Source organism: Misgurnus anguillicaudatus, chromosome 25 (assembly GCF_027580225.2).
Source record: "Misgurnus anguillicaudatus chromosome 25, ASM2758022v2, whole genome shotgun sequence".
NCBI lineage: Eukaryota > Metazoa > Chordata > Actinopteri > Cypriniformes > Cobitidae > Misgurnus > Misgurnus anguillicaudatus.
The window spans coordinates 12,324,000-12,337,171 of NC_073361.2; the positions used below are offsets into that span (position 1 = coordinate 12,324,000).

The 13,172-nt window shown below is 38.5% G+C and overlaps 1 protein-coding gene across 1 annotated transcript; it reads right to left on the reverse strand.

The window, feature by feature from the left end:
• Nucleotides 1–2,260: 2,260 nt before the first annotated feature.
• On the reverse strand, nt 2,261–5,774 carry LOC129426162 (serine/threonine-protein kinase 17A). Its single transcript, XM_073863862.1, has 5 exons — nt 5,400–5,774; nt 4,508–4,634; nt 3,896–3,944; nt 3,378–3,558; nt 2,261–3,199 (listed from the first exon to the last, which is right to left on the reverse strand). Exons 1-5 carry the CDS (start codon nt 5,463–5,465, stop codon nt 2,876–2,878), a joined length of 747 nt encoding a protein of 248 aa, XP_073719963.1. The 5' UTR covers nt 5,466–5,774; the 3' UTR covers nt 2,261–2,875.
• Between the last annotated feature and the right edge of the window lie 7,398 nt (nt 5,775–13,172).

Sequence of the window (13,172 nt, forward strand, 5' to 3'; positions counted from 1 at the left end):
AAACATTTTAAATCATTCTGCAAAATTCCGCATAGATTTTGCAAAAGAAATCCGCAGAAATAGCAAAAAATAACTGCTTACACAGCTTGTACAGCTGTACTCTTGTAGCAATTAAAGCAGTTCAGTTTTGTTTTAAATTGCAAAATAGTTATATTTCTTTTTTATTTACATTTTAGAGCAGTTTTTGTTTGTTAAAGTTTTTATGATAACTAGTGGTTAGCGGCCGACAGCAAGTTGACGACATGTATGATGAATTGAGCCTCTCAAATCAACACTTCACTTGCCTATAATAACAACTATTTAAAATAAATATTTTCTGCATATCACAATGTTAGTTTAAACGTTTATTATCAACACATACTATTTTTAAAAAGCGAAGGCAGGTTGCTCTGCTGCTCGCAGTTCCAACGGGTGCAGAAATAAAAAAATAAAAAGGGCTATACAAAACGAAACGAAATAAACATTAAACAGAATAAACATGCATGTTGCCTTATCTTACTTCGCTTTTGCATATACATTTTTTTAATGTAAGGACTTACCACAGAAGATGGCTATTCATGTATCCATCCAACAGTTAAACTAAGCAAAAAGTCGATCCATACACAAACAAGAAATAAAGACACAGCCTTCTTACACGAAATTAATACAGGGAGAAGTCTTTAATAGATTATGTCTTGGATGCTGTCTGCATAGATTATGTACAGTATCCAAGGTTTTAATCTAGTACTCCATTTATAATTTTTCCTGGTGGGATGAAGGTCCTGCTGTTAAATACGCAACAGCTGCATTGTAAATTTGTGGCTGTGCGTAGCGGACTCATGCGATAGGTTAAACGTCTTCCTATGTTTGTTTTGCAATCATTAATGTCTGTCAAAAGGTTCTTTAATTAAATTGAAAAATATAAAAAGATGGAGAAGCCTAAATAAGACCGAGGTCCGGCCTGCGTATTTGCTGTGACGTTAAAATTGGCCCGAAGGGCGTAAGGTACGTAGCTATTATATAATTTTTTTCAGAACATTCTTGCGACCCAGTGGTTGGGGGCCTCTGCTCTATGTAGCACTTACGCATAATTACGTCAATCAAAATGTTTTTAAAAACTCAAAATAGAATTGTCTCGGAGGCCCCCTAGTGTTCGGGGCCCTGGGCTGCAGCCCATGTTGCCCATTAGGATAACGCGGCCTTGAGCACAGCATATGTTTTTTTGTCTTTATTTAAAATAAAAATTTCCCCCAAGTATTATTATACATTTAAAATGGCCAAACTTGTTGGTTACATTCCAATAAAATATGTAAAACATGTTTATTTGTACCGCTGAGCATTAGATATGAACCTCTGCACACAAACAACTTTCGAATTCTTCATTTTCACTGAATGAAGATGTTTTTAAGCAACAGTAGTAGTTTTAAAGGAGACAAGACTTTTTGAAGATGTCAAATAAATCTTTGGTGTCCCCAGAGTACACATGTGAAGTTTTAGCTCAAAATACCATATAGATAATTTATTATAGCATGTTAAAATTTAATAACAAGTTGTGGGTGTGAGCAAAAATGTGCAATTTTTTGAGCGTGTCCCTTAAACACTATGATATCTGCACTAAATGGCAGTGCTGTGGTTCGATAGTGCAGATTAAGGGATGGTACTATCCCCTTCTGACATCACAAGGAGAGCCAAATTTCAATTACCTATTTTTTCAAATGCTTGCAGAGAAAGTTTTGATAAACTAAGTGACTGGGTTGATCTTTTTCACATTTTCTAGGTTGGTAGAAGCACTTGGGAACCAATTATAGCACTTTAATATAAAAGATTTAATATAAAAGATTTTCATTGTATGTCCTCTTTAAAATGGTGTCACTGGACAATTCAATCAAAATGAGGAAGTTTTCAATGAAAAAAAGTTTGTAAAGCATTTATTGTTTGACAAATGTTTAACAAATGTTTAACTATATATATATATATATATATATATATATATATATATATATATATATATATATATATATATATATATATATATATATATATATATATATATATATATTTATTTATTCCTTTACTCATCCTTTAACAAAATGTATAGGTTCTTTTTGGTGAAAATAAGGGTAATTAAAACTTATTTATAAGATAAATTTTTAACCAGCTTTAACTAAATTCTTTAGCATGGGGTGTTTTGAAGCCAAATAAGTGATTTTGTGTTATGTCAGTATTAAGTTAGCTTTTAAGTTACAGAATTTCCCAACCAAAATATAATGAGTCACTGCTGTAAAGACAAACTTTTATTTACAGCATCAGAACAGTCTCCTTGTAATATGTTGCCATTAAAAATATTCTTTATAGTGACAAATCAATTTATAGTTATAACTCTAACATGAGTTAAAAAACAAAACAAGGAAACATTTACACATTTTGTTATTGCTGTGGAAGCTTTTTTTTTTACCAAGGAAAGACCTGAAAGAAGCTGGACACATAAAATGGCTTTATAATCTTTAACAAACTTTTTAGAAACAACAAAACCTAAAAAGTCAAACAACAATAATCTGTACAAAGATGCATCGAAACGCAGCCAGAAGAAAACAAACAAAATTATTATCATCAAAAATAATAACTTTAATGTTTTACCCATAACAAATAAGCATGGCACCTAAAGGAAATAAAAACAAGAAAAGTGAGAGAGTCACAGCAAGGCTTAGTCGTCTGTAAATATAAGCACAAACATTAAACATAAGAAACAAGAGCAACCAGCAAGACAAAAGACAAAAGTTGTTTGGCTTACAAGTTTAAATCATGAGGTGAGTGAAAAGAAAAGACATAGAAAAAGGTTTCTTGTCTGAAGTGCGGCATTAGTTGGGAATGTAGCAGTTATCTGGCTGAACTGGAATCAGTAGATGAATTCTCCAGGAACTTCCTGCAGGGCTGAGAAGGGTTCCTCAAACTTGAAGCGTTTGGAGATGGCCTTCTGGTCGGGGGTCAGAGTCTCTTTATCAGAGGACTGTCGACACTGACCCAGGGTGTAAGCTGCCATTACGATGAGTTCTTCTGTCACCTGAGAGCTCTCTTCATCCTCTGCTTCTTCATCGTGGCTGGAGGTCCCCGGGCTGGCAGGCTCAGAGACACTTTCAGATGTACTCCCGTCCTTTTCTTCTTCTTCTTCTTTGATCTGAAGCCACTGGTGCTCGAGACACTCTTCTGCTGTGAAGCGGTTCTCTGTGGAAATAAGGTCAGGTGATGAATTGGATATACATGTGACCCGTCTGTGAAAACTCAGCTACTGTTTTCTACATAAACTCATCCTACAATTGAATCTAGCTTAATTTTGTAAATAATGTATTGGTTTATTGCTATATTGCTATTGAATATCTGGTGGCTGTATGTTTCTCTCACTCTGGTTCTTTGATAAGCAGGGACTTTATGAAGTGAATGGCTGCTCTGTCCAGGTGCTTCAGCTCTTCCTCAGTGTAGCTGACATTAATCTGGGAGATGTTGAGGAAGGTCTCCTGTTTATCATCCCCCAGAAAAGGAGAGATGCCCGTCAACATCACATATGCGAGGACACCAATACTCCTATTAGAAAGTGAGAGGAGAGGATCATCCACTGACAAAGCATCATAAACATGACGAATTTTGTGTTATAAAAATAGTATTTTCTCCAAGCAAGAACTTAAAGCACTAATTGTCTTAGAGAATACATCCTAAAGCAAAATTGATTGTTAAAAACAACCAAAACACTGAGCCAGTGAGAGTGTGAGAGCCTTTGCTATGAATGAAGTGTTTGTTTATGTGCAATGAAACACAAGAAAAAGAATTTATTGTGAAAATACCTCTAGGTCAACATTTGAGGGTATCACATGAAATGCTGTATTCATGTTTGTAAAAATAGTAATGAAGAACAAGGACTTACCACATATCAGTTGCTGTGCTTATTGGCTCATAATTCAGGATTTCTGGTGCTGTAATGACATTACATAAAGATGTGCAGTGTTATGTACATTATTTAATGAAAACAAGTATTCTAAGTACAATTTTTGTGAAGAAATTCATGTTAGAGCAAAATTTATATTAAACATTTATGCATTTTGTCAGACGCTTTTATCCAAAGTGACTTACATTGCTAGGGCTGTTAAAAGATTAATCATGATTAATCGCATACAAAATAAAAGTTTGTTTTGGCATAATATTTAAAAAATGTGATATATTTTTTATATATTTGATTTATTTATGATGATATATATATATAATTACACACAATACACACACAAATTTATTATGCAAACACAAACTTTTATTTTGTATGTGATTAATCGCAATTAATCTGTTGACAGCCCTACATTTAACATTTTAAATGTTATCAATATGTTTGTTGGGATTAACCAATCACCTTTAAATTGTGCTGCTATCACAATGCTCTACCAATTGAGCTACAAGAATATACATTTTGCATTCATATACATGCACTACCAGTCTCAAGTTTAAACACTACACTGAATGAACATGGTAAAGAAATGATTCGTACCCACATACTCAGGTGTGCCCATGATCTCTCTGATCTCTTGACTGCTGCTTACCAACCTCGACAGGCCAAAATCCACAATCTTTATGTCCCCGAGAGGAGACTCCCTAGTAAGGAGGATATTCTGAGGCTGACAGAAAAAAAATCTTCAGATACATCTTTTCAATGATATATCATATAGTATAAAACCTATATATATATAGATTGTAATAATAAATTGTATTTTTTAGTTATTTAACATTTAAACAATAACCTTATTGTCCACACTAACATTTGAGTGATTACACAATTGCAGGTACATATTTTTAATATTTTAATAATTTGGTACTCATTGTCATGGATCACAAGATGTTACAGGGCATACCAATAAAATAATGTATGTAAAAAGTGTCTTATATTATAGTTGACAATCAATAGTAAGTGTCAACTCTGTTACTGTCAACTATGTTACCAAGGTAGAGTAACAGTGTTGACAGTCATGTATGTGTGTGTGAGAAAGAGAGAGAAAGGGAGAGAGAGAGAGAGAGAGAGAGAGAGAGAGAGAGAGAGAGAGAGAGAGAGAGAGAGAGAGAGTGTGTGTGTGTTTATCTGTGTAGTTCTCTCTGTCCACATATGGTCAGCACTGTTACTGTACATTGGTAACAGAGTTTGACAGTAAAAATAAAATGACACCGACTAATCCATCCAACAGGAAATCATAATTTTCAGCTATTCAAGTCACTTTATACAAAGAAATATTATATTGTTATGGCATATATAATTTATTTATGCCATAACCATTTGAAAAAAGCAGAGAAATAATGACTTTGGACACCAGATGTACCTGCAATTATGTAATCACCCACATAAATGCAATCAAAATGTAATGTGGAGGTCGTATTGCAGCCTGACTTACTTTAAGGTCCAGGTGTACCACGTTGCTCTTGTGAAGGAAGGTCACACCCTCCAGAATCTGTCTCATCAGTCTCTTCACATCCTCTTCTTTAAAGGCTTCGTCCCTCTCAGCCACACACTGATTAAAAATCTCTCCTCCTGCAGCACTGAACACATAAATGTGTACAATTACTATGCAACCCCATCAATTACAGAGAATACAGGTGACAATTATAAAACACAAATAAAAGCAGTCAAACGTTATCACCAATATCCTAAATCTGAATTATGATGATAACAAAAGCAACTGTATAATCAGAAGTAATTATCATGTTTCAGGTCAATGTTGGATGCCAGAGTGTCTGTGAAGGCACTTCTGTCTTTAGTGGGATATTTTAAACACAGATGGGGCTGGTTTATCCTGAAACAATAAGAGAAAAACCCGAGCCATTGACATTTCTAAAAACGTTCGCACAGCTATGTGATTTTAACAACAGCAAATTAGGACAAATGGAAGCACTTTCTCGTTTTAGCTACTGTACTGCGAATGTGCTTGTGTATGGGACATCTGCTGAACCAAAATAAATGCATCTGAAGCTTTTTCTAAGCAATTTCTAAATTTAATGTAAATATTTTATGACTTGTTTGAAATGTTTTCATAGAACACGTTATATAAAAAGTTTTAAATCAGGATGAGGGCAGAATATCCTGCAAGGCTAAAAACAATTCAAGAGCTGTAAGCTTCACTCAATATAGACCCTTTCAAATGATGTAAACAACACTGGTCCAGAAGCACTTCCTGTTTCGACTTTTTAACACTAGATAAACTGGGATAAAATACAACCAACAGAACATATAGAACTGAATCAAAAAGTTAAATAAACATCTTAAAGATAATGATACATGTGAAATAAAAAAAAACAGTCACAAACTGAAACAGGAAGTGTTTCTGGACCAGTGATTACATCCTTTGAAATGGTCTATAGGCACAGGTAGGGGTGGCCAGAGCGGCTAATAACAAATACACATGGGAAAAGAGTAAATGCTAGGGACATATGTTGTCAGCCGATTCCCTATTTCCAGAAATCCAGGTCAGACAGCATGATGAATTCGATTAGACACAGAGGGTGAGGGCTGCGTGGGCCATGGACAGGCTGTGAATTTTATGTGAGAATGCAGGGCTGGCTTTCAAGAACACAATAATATTATCGGGAAGAAAAGGGGGGATCGCCTGTGCCAACCTCACAGCCACAATGTCACAGTGTAACGAGCATTTGCCAGGATGTTGCCATGAGGTAGGTAGAGTGATCTTGGTGGTTGACCCAGAATGACTATTATATTTAGATTGTTAGATTTGACATTTTGGCCTATTAGACTTTCGCTTGTTTTATCGATTGAAAGGTAAAGATCTGACACTCAAGTATTAGGGCATCTCAAGTTAGTATGTGTAGGGCAGGGGTTTTTAAAGTCTAAAGGGGGTCGCACACCAGACGAGAAGCGCAGCGCCGCGTCTACGACAACTTATATAGTCTAAGCTTCTATAGTCTGGCACGTTTTCTTCACAATGCGAGCTGCTTGCTTCTTCTCACCATGCCACCAGCTTATTTTAAAGCAAGGCAGCATTGCCCGGATGCAGCGTTGCCAGGTCCTCTGCCTTTTGGCGGAGTTCTGAATTGGGCTACTTTTAAATTGTTTCTGCTGCTTGTTTTTTTCTTCTGAAGGTTAGAAATGGAAGGATTTGGTTCTTTAGTTGTTGGCATTTCGGCTGCAAATAGTTATTGGGATGCTAATTTTAAATTGGCCATTGGGCTGGTTTTGACGCGCGGATCTGGCAAGCCTGACAGAACAGTAAAGGAAACAAAAGTACAAACGAATGCTGGTTAAAGGACAAGTTCAGTATTTTACACTTAAAGCCCTGTTTTCAGATTGTTTATGATGAAATAGAACGGTTTTGACTGAAATTTCGACATATGCGGCTGCCTCGAGAATTTTCGGGTGTTTGTCATTTCACCTCCCACCTCTATAATGGGTTTATAGGTGCACAGGAACAATCCTTCGTAAAATGCATTAAACTTTCGTTTACAAAGACGTGAAACTCACCGAGTGGTCAGGGGTGTTCACTGATATGCTCACAAAAAAATTGCTGCAAAAGATGCTTTCCAACAGGTTTTATTGTAGTTTTTGTCCAACTCCATTGACTTGTGTCACAGAGTGACTTCGAGGGCGGAACCAAAGGTGAGAGAAGAAGTTCTACCAGAAAGACTCGAAGATAGGTTAAGACTTGATATATGAGTTTATTTAACAGTAGTTAGCAACCAAGGTTAGAATGTAACACAGTATAGTTCTTTGGCATAGGCCCCGACCATAGTTCAAATCCGGGGGTCACGGATTCTTGCGGTTCCTGTCTGAAGATGAAGACAGGCCAGAATCTAATCCCCCTTGAGTATGGACGGAACCAACCTGGTGATGGTAGTAGGGAGGGTGGGTTTGTAAATGCTGGCATCAGTATCTGCGAACGCAAAGACAGGTGAGTACGAGGTTTATATACTCTCAGTATCAGGGGTGATTGATTGCACCTTGTGAAATGAATGACGTAACATTCGAGTTTCCTGGTAGAACTTGCGCACCGCTACGCTAATGCTATCATTTCTACCAGAAAGACTCGAAGATAGGTTAAGACTTGATATATGAGTTTATTTAACAGTAGTTAGCAACCAAGGTTAGAATGTAACACAGTATAGTTCTTTGGCATAGGCCCCGACCATAGTTCAAATCCGGGGGTCACGGATTCTTGCGGTTCCTGTCTGAAGATGAAGACAGGCCAGAATCTAATCCCCAAAAATTGATCGCAATGATCGGTACCCACCAGTGTTTCTTTGAGGTTCCTGAAACAGATAAGAGAAATTGTTATCTACTGACATTGAAGGATGCCATAAGAGGCCATGGGATTACCGTTTAGGCCATAGAAGGCAGCGATATGCCCCAGAGAGATAGGCTGGAGAGATAGGCCGCATAGGCCGTAGAAGGCAACGATATGCCTAGTGGGAAAAGCCACATAGGCTTTAGAAGGCAACGATATGCCAGACAGAGATAGGCCGCACAGGCCACAGAAAGCAACGATATGCCTAGTGGGAAAAGGCCGCGTAGGCCTTTGGAAGGCAATGATATGCCAGAGAAATAGGCCGCGTAGGCCATTGCAGGCAGCGATATGCCATATAGAGATAAGCCGCGTAGGCCGTAGAAGGCAACAATATGCCTAATAGAAAAATGCCGCGTAGGCTTTTGAAGGCAACGATATGCCAGACAGAGATTGGCCGCGTAGGCCATAGAAAGCAACGATATGCCTAATGAGAAAAGGCCGCGTAGACCTTTGAAAGGCAACGATATGCCAGAGTAAGAAATTATATAAATGGCAAAGGCCATGATTTAGCAAGGTTAAATACACCACCATCACCAGTAATTTGCTTAAACATACCTTGATTATTGCTTACCATAATTGAATTGAATGTATTTGTGTTTTCCTGCATACGTTGAAATTAGGAGCGCGGCTCCTGATGAAGAGAGACAATTGACGTATACATGCTTTTATATTGTCATTATAAAAGTAGGGAGAAGATTAGAAGGTTACAAACAAATCTGACTGATGCTAAAGATTGCACAGTGTCTGTCATGTCTTGGGTTTCCCCAGTCTTGTACTCTTTATTTGAAGTTCTGTAATGTCATCCATGACTGTAGTTCTTTGGTCCTTGTTCTAGATTGTTTTCCAGGTGTGTCTTGATATCTTGTTTACCCAACGTAAATATATAGTGTCCTTGTGTTTCAGTTGTCCTTTGTCGATTATGTTAGCTGTCAATCACTTTTAAGTCCTGTATTCTGGTCTTCATTCTGGTTCTGCTTTGTGCACTTTTGGTTTTTTAAGAAATAACCCATTGCCTTGTCTTGCTTGCTTCGCCATGACACACAGATGAGTATATACAATTCTCCGTTTACGATGTAAATTAAGACCCCCCAAAAACTGAGGCGCGGTACCAGTAGGGTTATGCAGTTGATAGATGGACGTACTCCGAACGTAATAGCCTTCTAGATGAAAGTTTACAGCTTAAATTTTGACTAACCATAATAGCATGATTAAACGTAACAATTTTGTGCAAATAGTCTTACATGATATGCACTTAAGAAGTTCTAAATTATTTGTTGAAAGATCCTCCGCCACACTGGCAATCCAGCAACGATCAAAGCCGCACCATACACGACTGCGGACGTGAAACGTGACAACCTGCGTGCACGCGGCAAGTGTGCACGCCAAATACTAACGAAAGCTAATTTCTTGTACATGTAGCAATTATGCATGTCAAATCCTTGCAGCCGTTTGTAATAAGGGTTCCTGGAAGTCGATAAGGAGGCCTGATGGTAATGCAGGCACTGAAAATAAAGCACTTATAGAACTGCATGTCCGTAGTCTGAGTAAAAACATGTATATAGTTTTAAAATAGCTTGCCTCATGTATGCAGCCGCGCTGTTATAATGTTTTAAATCCTAGCAGCCGGTGTAATGTGGTTATATGGAAAGTTGATGCATGTTTCGCTATTTACTTGAGGATGCAGGGTAAGTGGATTGTACGCACCTAATTCCAGACAAAGTTCCTTGTAAAGTTATCATTTAGAATCATAACTGCATGATTTTTTGCTTTCCCAGACGAGAGTTGCATCGTGAAACAATCATCACGATTTCTATGATCGTGGCTCTTCGGTGGTAAAGTGTCGTACGGTCCATGGGAGAAGTTCAAAGATGGACGTTTTCCTGGTCTTGTGTCCAAGATAGGCTACATAAGTTTTCTGACAGTGTCAGAAATTCAGCATGATCACCGCACAATGCATTTGCTGTTACAATCTTGTCAGAGTGCAAAAATCCTGTAGTGTATTCCAGGCTTTAAACAGAACATAGAATTAAATTAGAAACAAGTTATTTCAGATGCATTCCAATTCTCCAGTCATGTTGGACGTCATTAAAACAGCATGATACAATTGAAATTCAATAGTTGAAACACATAATCGAACACCACCATATTCAAACATAACACCACTTGAAGAAATATTTAGACATTATTCCCATTGGGTTCCATGTTAAAACAAGGAAATTGTGTTTGTATTCTGTGTTTATAGCTGGTGGCACCACCATTTCGGGCGAAACATACGTTACCAACGTTCAACAGCACTTTAAATTGGGATTACGTGCTTTGATATAAAATCTAGCAGTCACATTACATCTTCAAACCAGTGTCCAGACATCCGCTGTAGCCTACCCATGCGCATGCTCTGGGTGCCTGCATCGCAAACAAAGCACAATGCGCTTAAATGGTTCAAACTGATGCAAGCTGTTGTGTTCTTAAAGCAGCAAGGCGCGCGTTTTTCAACTGAAGTCTACTGCATAACAAACACACTCAACATGGTGTACAGGCTCAACTTTTGTTGAGACATCCGCAGAATGCAGTGCACACCGATCAAAACAACGGCAAGCCCTCAGGAATAACACAAATGCACGTTTTAATTGTATTAAATACACCACACAACCTCAGCTCCGTCTCCATATTGCCTGTAACATAGTCATTGCCATCTTTCGGTTGTAAAAGCACTGTGCACTATCAGCCAATCCAGTATAATGAATAAGATAACTTACCGTAGGAGAAGATAATCCAGATAAATAGATGGGATGTTCAACGCAACCGAGCTCGGATAAGAATTTGACTGAGATCTGGAATAAAGTCTCATTTGAAAAGTACAATTAAAAGTTGATGCATTCTCGTACTTTATACATGTGCATAACTGAAGATCTTAAAGCACAAAGCTTTAGATGGAAACATTTATGCTGAACCCCGTGCTCAATAAAATTGACAGTAGGCCTATGCATTATTATTGCCATTCGACCACACACACACTTACGATTTGCTCAGCAACAAAATGTGTGCTTGAAAACTATATTACCATAAGATTTAAAGTTCGAAAATAGCGTATCCCCGTATCCTTAAAGTCTGTAATTAGGATCAGGTGAGTGAAGATCTAACGTGAATATTTGCATTTGATATGAACAGTTTGCATGAATACTGTTAAGCATTAAGCAACTTGCATTGTAGTACCGTAGCAGGTAGGACGTTGCAAGACCTGTTACATGAATAAATAGTACCTTATATTATTGATGTTTTAGGGAAACACTGAAAGGGACAGTTCAGATGAAGCTCGTATACTTTGCGCATTCCTTATTCCAATGAAACACGCGAACATTAGACCGCGTCATTTGCCTGTTTGCATCATGTCATGCACTGCATACACTAGTGATGGGTCGCTCGCGACAAGCGGCTCTAAGAGCTGATTCTTTGTAGCGAACGAGCAGAGCCGAATCTTCAGACGCATGCAGGGGAGCCGGCTCTTCTAAGGGAGCCGAGCCAGAAGAACCGAATCTATGAAAAGAGCCGGACTGCCATCACTAAAATGTAGAGCCAGCGCTTGAGCCAAAAGAACCGAATCAATGGAAAGAGCCGGACTGCCCATCACTAGCATACACGCCGTATTTAATGTGTGAAAGTTTCGCGAGCAATAGTCGTTCATCCAAGTCGATTCCATGTCTTTGCTTCACAAAACATTCGCGTACGGTTTAAAACCAGTGATAAGCGGAGCATTTGGTATTGTAGACGAAAGACAAAGATCCTGTGATGAGGGAGATAACAAGCTTCGGCATTCTTCCAAACCCGTGCAGGTGCAGCGCTTCGCCAATCAATGATGATTACTGACATCTGCTGCGCCGTTCAGAGTGTGCGACAGTCAATATTAATATTACACTTTACAGATCATCCAAATGTTCCTGCACTGTTCATAAAAAGAAACGCAAGTGGTATCCTTCTCTGTGTACTGCAGGGTTACACACTTAAGGAAGCTTGCAGACTTCCCTTTTTAAGTCTTTAACCTTCTGTGAGAGCTCCTCGCGATGGTGCAGGTGAAACGAAACGAGATGAGAAAATCCCAGGAAAACAGTTCGAATGCCCGATAAAATCACTCATCATTTGAATCGGCGTGTTTACAGGTAACAACGCTTTAGTGTAAGTTACATATGCACTGAACATCGAGCGTGTAAATGCTGGCATCAGTATCTGCGAACGCAAAGACAGGTGAGTACGAGGTTTATATACTCTCAGTATCAGGGGTGATTGATTGCACCTTGTGAAATGAATGACGTAACATTCGAGTTTCCTGGTAGAACTTGCGCACCGCTACGCTAATGCTATCATTTCCGCCCGGACCGAAATGTGCAAACACCCGTCACTTCCGGAAACTCCGGACAACTCAAATCAGGGGGATATCAACAACAGGTGTGTCGAACAACGTGGCGATCGCAGATTGGGCAGTTCGGATGCTGAGAGGAGTATAAAGAGGGCATTGATGATACAGGAAGTTGTTGTTGCTTTCCAACGAACACCACAAATGAGACGGAGTGTTTTGGGCGCTGGTGTAGGGCGAAGCAGATGAAGGCAGTTTGTGAAGTCGCTAAGCGAATTGGAGGATTTAAATACGACTACTAGAACAGGTTTGCCAAAGCGATGTTTTGTTGGGAGAAAGTCATACTTACCAGTGTCTGTTGTATAAAAGGCCCAGTAGGAGAACGGTACCAGGGTAGAACAACGATAACACTTCCGGGTATCGTGAGTAGCTGGAGAGAGAAAGAGAGCGGGAGAGGATCAGTATCACGAAGATTGTGAGTACATTGGATTGCTTATATCATTGTTTCCCCCTGGATATGGATGACT